At 42.8% G+C, this 8,657-nt stretch overlaps 1 protein-coding gene across 1 annotated transcript; it reads right to left on the reverse strand.

Annotated features, from left to right (window-relative positions):
• Window positions 1-3,932: 3,932 nt before the first annotated feature.
• Window positions 3,933-8,346, reverse strand: LOC107391632 (beta-2-glycoprotein 1). The gene is made up of 8 exons (XM_015969026.3): window positions 8,193-8,346; window positions 7,921-8,100; window positions 6,124-6,220; window positions 5,965-6,041; window positions 5,671-5,856; window positions 4,899-5,078; window positions 4,246-4,443; window positions 3,933-4,158 (listed from the first exon to the last, which is right to left on the reverse strand). The coding sequence occupies exons 1-8, from the start codon at window positions 8,260-8,262 to the stop codon at window positions 4,049-4,051; spliced, it is 1,098 nt and encodes a 365-aa protein (XP_015824512.1). The 5' UTR covers window positions 8,263-8,346; the 3' UTR covers window positions 3,933-4,048.
• Between the last annotated feature and the right edge of the window lie 311 nt (window positions 8,347-8,657).

The following is an 8,657-nucleotide window of genomic DNA, read 5'->3' on the forward strand; positions in this document are numbered from 1 at the left end:
TCCCTGTAAACATCTGACTCTTCACAGATGAGGGACTTCATTTGTGTTGGAAAAGTCTCTTATAAATAAAATTAGTAAGATTTTTGTTTTAGATTAAAGTTTTTAAGTTAAGCTTTTATTTTCTTGGATTTGTTGATTTATTTCTTGGCTAAAATGGTGCAATGCTACATTTTACTAAATGGAATTTGTTATGTTTTTCAAGTGTGTGTGTGTGTGTGTGTGTGTGTGTGTGTGTGAGACTGAAACCTAGAAAAGTGTTTAATTCTTCAGAATTTGGTTGCCTTTTGTCTGTCCAGACCTTTACATTGGGGAAACTAAACAGCTGCACAAGCGTATGGCACAACACAAGAGACCCACCTCTTCAGGTCAACACTCTGGCATCCACTGACACCTGAAGGACAAGGGACAGACTCTTGAAGAGGACAAAGTTCACATTCTGGACAGAAAAGATAAACGTTTGAGAATAAAAACAGACACTAAACAGAGAAGAAGGCCTCAGGTTTCAACTTTCCAGCACCTACAATGCTACCCTAAACCTAATTACAAAACACCCTCCTGCATCTAATCAAATAAACTTTTCCGACACAATAGGGCCTAACAGCATCAACGACTTCCCGGGGTGGGGAGTATTCATAAGTAGTTCCAACCCGTTAAAGGGGAACTAGGTAGTTTTGGCTTGCTTATAGCACCTTTTAGTATCTACAGGAGTGGTTCATCTCTAAATTAAACAAATTAACTGTGTTCATGATCTAAAACATGCAGGAAACGTACTGGAAGCAGACTGCAGCATCAGGCATGTCAGCTCAATTTTCTCAATTTCCAACATGCCTCCATCTAAAAGGCTAGCTTATCCAGAGTTATCTCTGTTATGCTGCTATAGGCTTAGACTGCTGGAGGACATACTGACCACTGTCCACACTCTGCTACTTTCTTCTACCACTTCTACCTAATTGCATTATTTCCTGTTATCTCAGCGGTTAACGTTATTGTTTCTCTAAGTGTTTTTCTCCCCAGAAGAAGCTACAAAGATGTTCTGCTGAGCTGTGGTGGCCTCATGGAGGGGGCCATCGGCTTGAACACTGCTGCTGACCACTTCCCTCTCCTGATAATAACATTTTACCTTCTTTAACATGGAATGTGCTACTACTAGTTTGCCTGTTGAATTAATTATAGATTCACTAGGATAAATATAATAAAGTTTATTTCTTACTAAATAGAATATTTACTAGGGCTGTAGCGAAGCCTCGACGAAGTCGACGGCTCGATTCTAAAAATTTGTCGACGTCAGATCCGGAAGTCGACGCACCGCGCCCACTTGTTGCATCCCCAGGAGTTTGTAAATAGAGGAGGAATCTGCCTGTTCTTCCTCTAGTTCGCCCTCTTCTCCGCCTTCACTAACATCTCCGACAAATACCGAAGACCCGGAACAACGTCCGTCCACTATTAGATTATTTTCCTGTTTTGCCCGCCTTCGTCTCCCGGCAACAGACAACAACTTCCGGGGTGAGATGCGCTGCTTCGTCTCTACCGCAGATGTAGAACATCACCGGGAGCGTTTCTCCCTTCATAAAGGAGCTTCTTTCAGACATTAGGAGAGCTGTTTTGGTGGTAGCAGTCTCTCCTCCGTGTTTGCTGGGTGTTTTTGGTTTATTTAAACTTGGTAACTTGAACTTAACGTTGGTAAAGCTACTGTTAGCATCTTCGCTAACAGCTTCTTGCGTTGGGATAAGCTGTTACGTTTTGGTTTAGAGTTCATCGTTTCTGTGGTGTAGATCTCCCTTTTATTACATTTAGAGTGTTGTGGGTTTTCGGTTTAGTTTAAAATATCACCCTGAGTTTGGTTTAACCACCCAGTTTAGAGTTTGGACCTTTGGAGATCCTATTTGGTCCAGAACCCAGTAATCTTTGCCCAGTGGGACATTCCTAGTTATTTGTACTTTTGTTTTAATTCCCCACAGGCAGAATTAGTTTTACTATTCCCAACCTGTGGATGGAAAGATTTATGATTTTTTTGTAGTTGTAAATAAAACTGATCATCATTTTAACTTTTAAATCCCGTTATTGTCCCTTCCTTTTTGCACACGAGCCAAACTCCCCAGGAAGGGTCGTAAGACCACTCGCCTCACGCACATAAGTGACCAAAACAAAGCAGCATGGAGACACTCCATCTTCTACCACCTCTCAGGCAGCAGCCTGCACTCCCAAGTTCTACACGTCACCAGAACATAACCAACCAACACAATAAACGCAGTGTTATACAAAATGGAAGGCCTGTAGTGTTTATTCTCTTACAGTAAGAAGTTATCCATTTTTTTGAGGAATTTATTGGAGATTTTCTGGTTTTCGTTAATTGTGCAATAGAAAAATAATCATTAGATTAATTTTCTAAATAGTCATTAGAATAGTCGACTATTCGATAAAATAATCATCAGAATAATCGTTTTAAAAATAATCGTTTACCCCCAGCCCTAATATTTACTAAGAAATCACAATGTAGCTGTAGAAACACTACCTGGTATTTGGTGTGTGTGCGTGTGTGTGTGTGTGTGTGTGTGTGTGTATCTGCTCTGTCTTCTCGATCCCCAGTGAGTCGTGGAGGATGGCTGCTCACACTGACGTCAGTCAGTGACTTGATGCAATCTGCTGGGTTCCTTAGATAGGAAACTTTTTACTGACTTGCCTAATGAACTGAAGTATTGAAACGTTTACTTTGTGAAGTGCCTTGAGACGACTCTTGTTGTGACTTGGTGCTGTATAAATAAACTGAATTGATTTAAATCAAATTAAAGGAACATTTTAACGCATACTGGCTCACAAAATGATTTAAAAATAGTTAAAAGTTGCTGATTATGGCTTAAAGGAACAACAAACAATGTTTATAAGACCGACTCCCCCATGTGCCAGTCAGAATTGATAAAGCTTCTAGAATGAGAAGCGGAACATCTTCAAGAAACCAAAGAAGTCGACTCCAGTTGCCTTCATTGGAACCCCTTGGATTACCATGACCTGGTTGACTGAGAAGCTTCAGCTTTTGCCCTTTAGTTAACTCCTATATACTTCAGTGTTACTTTTGTTTCCAGGCCTCTGCAGCATCTGGAGTCACCGTGATTCTGGTACGTCCAGAAGTATTCATGATGCCATCTGCAAATGGAATCATTTTATTTGTGCACTTGTATAAATGGAGTGATATGTGACTTCTCAGTGCACAGAAAAGAATTAACTCTGCTTACACATAGTTTCTTAGTGCCGAAGGCTTGACATCAAAATAATCTGAATTTAAATAATTATCTCAACATTCACAGGAGCTTAGATTCCCATGGAGCTGTTCCCTTCTGCAGCTGTCTTCTTTAGATGTAAGAACACGAGCTTCCTTTTTCACATCTGTGACCTTTTGTACTTCCTGTGCAAGGATCTGATGCAGAAATGCAGATTACTCTTTCTATATTTATGCCTAAACCCATGGACGTAATTTTCACTTTAGAAGTGGGGGGACACGGGGGGGGGGGGGGGGGGGGGGGGTATTTACAGTATGCTCTAATGGGAAACAGGCTTCAACACAAATGGTTGTTTTCTGCTTGGTCCTAGAGCTCAACCAGTGTCAATTTAATATAGCGTAATATTATTTTTGGATGGTAAAAAGTGCAGGGGTCAAAAGTTGACTTTGGAAAAAGTGGGGGGGGGGGACATGTCCCCCCTGTCCCCCCCCCCCCCCCCCCAAAAAAAAAATTATGCCCATGCCTAAACCATCAATACAGATTTTCAGAAAAAATAAATTAATAAAAATAACTACAGTTCTTAGAATTGTTCAACATTTAAGTGTCAATATATCATTCGCATGATTGTTCTTCAGACAGAAAAAACAAATTGAGCTTCACCGTTTCTTCAGCTCTGATTCGTTCATGTTGGCTTTTTGAGGATAAATAAACAGACAATTTAATAACTTTTTCAACAGTTTTCTGTAATTTATTTGTTGCCATTAAAACAAGAGAATTAACAGCAGGCCTCATCAAAAGTAGTCTTAGTTTCAGTTGTCAAATATGTAATCTTGTTATGAAGGTCTTGCAGAGCTGGTCGGCCTTGGGGTGGGTGACGCAGTGCACATTCTGATTTCTGATGGAAGCGTTTTAGCCTTCAAGTTGTACTCCATTTTTCCTGGTTCTTAAAGTTAAAAGAAAACAAAAGAGAAAGCCATGTTATGTGTAATAATATAATATTTGGTCTGTAGCTGAGTTGGTATCAACCCACCCTGAAAGCATTCTGGGATTGGGAGGTTGCCATCATTGCAGGTGCTGGCCACAGGATAGCCACACTTCTCGGTTTTATTCAGACAGTAGAAGACAACGGGCTCTCTGTGGAGCACTCTGTTTGGCTTCAGTTCTTCAATCCAGAGCTTCTTAGCGTTGTAGAAGATACGGCCCCTTTTAATACCAACCGTGCAGGGAGCTGGATGGAAAGAAAAACGGACCCTAAAATATTTCTATCACAAATCCAGCATGTGGGCTACAAAACTTAGCATTGGGGTAAAGCAGGGTTTCCCCCAGAAAGTGAGTTAAGCCTGGCGGCTTCGACCGTCGGGGTGGGGGTGGTGGGGGTAGATTGCACACATACCGCTGCTGTTTCTCACCAGTGTCAGCTGATGGAGGGCTCTAGTTTTGTTGCACCGTTTCTTGTCAGCGGACACAGTAGGGTCAGGGAGGGGGGCGGGGCATGACGCTTAGCCTGGCGGGTGGCCAAGCAAAGCCTGGCGCGCCGCCAGGCTTATAAAGCGCTGGGGGAAACCCTGGTAAATCTAATTATATTTTAGATTTAATGTTGATACTTTAAGTTCAGGTATAGCGTTTGCAACAACATCTATAAAATAAGGGCATGGAGCCAAACCTGATTTCCCTCTGACTCACCCCTGCAGACTGGTTTTGAGGACCAGTTTCCTGTGTTTTGGCACTGGATCTCAGCCTCACCCTCCAGAGTGTAGTGCTCATTGCAGGCGTACCTAACCTTCTCCTTGTATCCATGTTGTCTCATCACAGCAAACGTGATGTAGCCGTAGGGTATGTTCGTTGGGATGGGGCAGCTCACCTCTGAAATTACATTAAGAAGACAAACATAGTACAAAGATCTAATAATGATTAAAATGAGACATATGACTTTTTTTCTTGAGTTATTCTAAGGTCGATTCGAAACATGTTGATGACGTTCTGAATTCCTCTCACATCAAGTGATCTCAGCAGTTTTATTTGGGACAGTTTCAGTACCTTCCACAATGACCCGTTTCAGGGCTCTGTCACTTTAAAAAAACAAGCTGGAGCTTGCCACACCCACCCACTCCCTGCTCATGCTGCTATAAGCTGAGAAGCTCGGATATCCGGGAAGGGCTCTCAGTAGAGCCACTGCAGCTGCTCCTCTGCAGGTGATGGAGGGTTTCCATGCTTATTTTCCCATTGATGACATCACAAACAGGAACCGTTTGAAATGGCACATTTAGGCACATAATTCCTCAACCAAACACTAACAAAAAAGGAAGGATTTTTTTATGTTTTGATTGTCTATAGAGGCAGTAGAGACCCACATGGCAGCACAAAGGATGCACAAGGTCAGTTTTGCATTATATGTCCCCTTTAAAAGAAAATCTTCCATATTAAAAACCAATGGTTTAAGTGAAAATCTGCAAACCTCGACAAACTGGTGGTTCTGTTGCGGTTCCGTTAGCCATGCAGAACCCTCTCTCGTAGGTTGGGGCTTTAGGCGGATTGCACTCATACATCCAGCTGTGTCCATAGATGGTTGTAGTTCCTGTAACTGGCTTATCGTGGACGACTCTTCCGTCTCTTGGTGGTTTGGGAAGGGGACAGTTCACAGCTGCGTGTTCAAAATGTTAACGCTGTTTAATAAGATTTGGTTAAAATGATAAAAACTGTTCTGTTCCCCTCAGGTGACGAAAGATGGAGCCCATTTTTTTTTCTTTACCTTTGCAGACAGGAGGTGGGTGACTCCAGGTGCCATCGTGTAAACACTTGCTCTCATTGGATCCTTGAAGGTCATACCTGATAAACAGAAAATATGTTTCACTTGTTCATTTTGTAATGATCCATTTAGAAAGTGATAATTTGGTGTTTTTCCTTTTACCCATCGTCACATGTGTAGTTTAGAACACTCTTATAAGGAGCCTCTGTTCTCCCCCTCGCATATGGCTGCAGGACTCGAGGAATTGGGCACATTTTGGCTGTAGAAACAGAAAAACTCACATTTTTAGGTTTTCATATTCAGTAGTTGTTTTAGATTTGCCTTTACTGATATTTTTCTGTCTTCTTGTGCCTTTTTTTTCTCTCATCATTACATCATACATGTGTCTCATCAGCTCATCGACACTTCCTGCATGGTAGTCCTTTGTTTCTCAGTTTGCCGGTCTATTATCTTGTTGCTTCTCTAGTGGCGCTTTCACATCTGGGCCAGCACGGACCAGACTGGGTGGCATCAAACTGGGTCTCGCTCTGGTAGGTTTTGTTCCCACACACTTCTCGGGAATGGGGAAATCTCCGAGCGCGTAGGCGGGGAAAAAGACGCGCGGAAAAGTCTGTGACGTCTCCCTTAAATGATGGCCGTGCAGCTCAAGACAGCGCTGTCTCTCTCTGTGTATGTAGGTGCGCGCTCCTCACTGCAGCGAGGAGAGACGCAGCTTCAGTCAGAGGTGACGTTGACTTCTCAGTATCCAGAATGATAATGAATTAGTGATGTGTCGGTCGCGAACGAACTGGCTCTGAGAGCCGGCTCTTTGAAGTGAAAGACGGGAGCTGGCTCGTCATTGGGAGCCCCCCCCCCGCCTTGGTGAAAGCTACAGGCGATTGGTCAACATGTGTAACTGTGTGTCCAGACTGTCCACACAGAGCAGTAGGGGCGGGGAAGAGGGAGGATCAGACTCAGACACACAGCAGAGCACGTGCGGGTGAAGGGAGACAAGAGGGAATGAGGAGGAGGAAAAAGGCGAGCGAGGGGGAGGAGAGCGCGACGAAGACGGTGAGAAAATGAGCGCCAGCAGTCGGAAAGTGGAGATTTCTTAAAGTGTTCAGTAAATAAATCCATAGAAATGATAAACATTTGATATATTGCTTTTTTTACATTAGTAAATTATTATACATTTAGTTTAGCATTATTTTGGTTATAAATGCACTCTACACAACTGAAAATCTGAGGAGCCACTTGGGAGCCGAAAGAGCCGGCTCTTTTTGGTGAGCTGAGCCAAAAGAACCGGCTCTCTAAAAAGAGCCGGAATTCCCATCACTATAAGGAATCACTCATGCAGGAAGCTCCCACTGCTTGATTCTATCCACCAATCAAAGGATCCCTCTAGCAGTAAGTGTGTATTTGAGCTGGCCAATCAGTTGGTAGGGGTGTGTTGAACCTGTTCAGCCTGAAGCAGACCTCCTTGTGGGCTGAAAAACCAACTGGTTGAGTGCGGAAAAATACGAGGCTACCTAGATAGGAACACTTTAAAAGCGACCCAGTCTGGTCCGCGCTGGCCCAGATGTAAAAGTGCCATAGGATTTCAGGTTTTGCTGCTTCAGTTTTCCTCCTTTTTCCATGACTGAACTCCCCTATGAGCATTATTTAATGCTGCCTCATCAGTCTTTTATCTTTATAAATGGAGTTTTGTTTGTTTCAGTTCTCTGTTACCCATGTTTTGGCATTTCTCTGCACTTCAACAATGGTTTGGTACAGATAATTATTTTCTACGTGGATCTGCAAAAGATTGAACCTTTTTAAAGGACATTGTTTTATATTGCCTTGAATTCAGCGTATCTTCAGCTTGTATCTTCAATTGCTCAATTATCTGATTGAAGGAGAGAAATACAGAACTTTGTGCCACTTTTTCTAATTATAAGAGAATAAGTTAAAATATGAATCAGGAGCACAATCGGAACTCACGGGAGCAGGCCAGGTTCGACTGCGTCCATTCCCCTGCAGCTGTGCAGGTTATTCTCGAAGACGAAGCTGCTGAAGACGAGTACCCTCGCTCACACGAGAGGGTCACCTCTTCCCCAACCTCAAACACACGTTTCAGAGCTGAAGCGTTGACTCCTTCAGGGATAGGAGGTCGGCTGCAAACTGATCCCAGACAAGAAAAGGAGCCTGAACCATCCAGGTTTCACAGCAACATAAACTCAGTAACAAATATGGAAATAATAGTGCCGTTTTACCTTTTGCAGGCAATACGGTTGTGGACAAAGCCGAAAGGCTGAGGAGAAGCAGAGCCAAAGTTGGAACCATCTTCTTCACATCGGTGTTGCTCCTGTTTCTGGGTGGGGAGGGAGCTGCTAGATAAGAGCCACAGGCTGCTGGCCCAGTGATGGTCTCATCCAATCAAAGGCCAGCTTGCGCTCATAGTGATTGAGCTCAAAGATCACAAGTTTAGCATACAAACGTATTTGTTTAAAGTTGATTGAAAACTTTGATTTGAGACAAAAGCAAATAGACAGAAGGTCACATGGAGAGTCTGTAAAATGGAGACAAAATGCAACAACAAAACTATTTTTAGCATAAATCTGGAGGACATGAAACGTTTATTCCAGTAGAATGAACAAAATACTAGTTTTAACTGTCTCCTTTAGATAAAATTAAATTTAGTCACGTCTGTGGTAGAAGAATGGCATAAAAACAGGAAC

Source organism: Nothobranchius furzeri, chromosome 4 (assembly GCF_043380555.1).
Source record: "Nothobranchius furzeri strain GRZ-AD chromosome 4, NfurGRZ-RIMD1, whole genome shotgun sequence".
NCBI classification, from domain to species: Eukaryota; Metazoa; Chordata; class Actinopteri; order Cyprinodontiformes; family Nothobranchiidae; genus Nothobranchius; species Nothobranchius furzeri.

Bases quoted from the DNA above. Each gene is read 5' to 3' on its own strand.
- LOC107391632 (XM_015969026.3), bottom strand. From the start codon at position 8,262: ATGGTTCCAACTTTGGCTCTGCTTCTCCTCAGCCTTTCGGCTTTGTCC. The intron at 8,101-8,192 runs GTAAAACGGCAC...GTCTGGGATCAG, and splicing joins AACCGTATTGCCTGCAAAAG to TTTGCAGCCGACCTCCTATC. The intron at 6,221-7,920 runs GTGAGTTCCGAT...CTGTTTCTACAG, and splicing joins GTCGAACCTGGCCTGCTCCC to CCAAAATGTGCCCAATTCCT.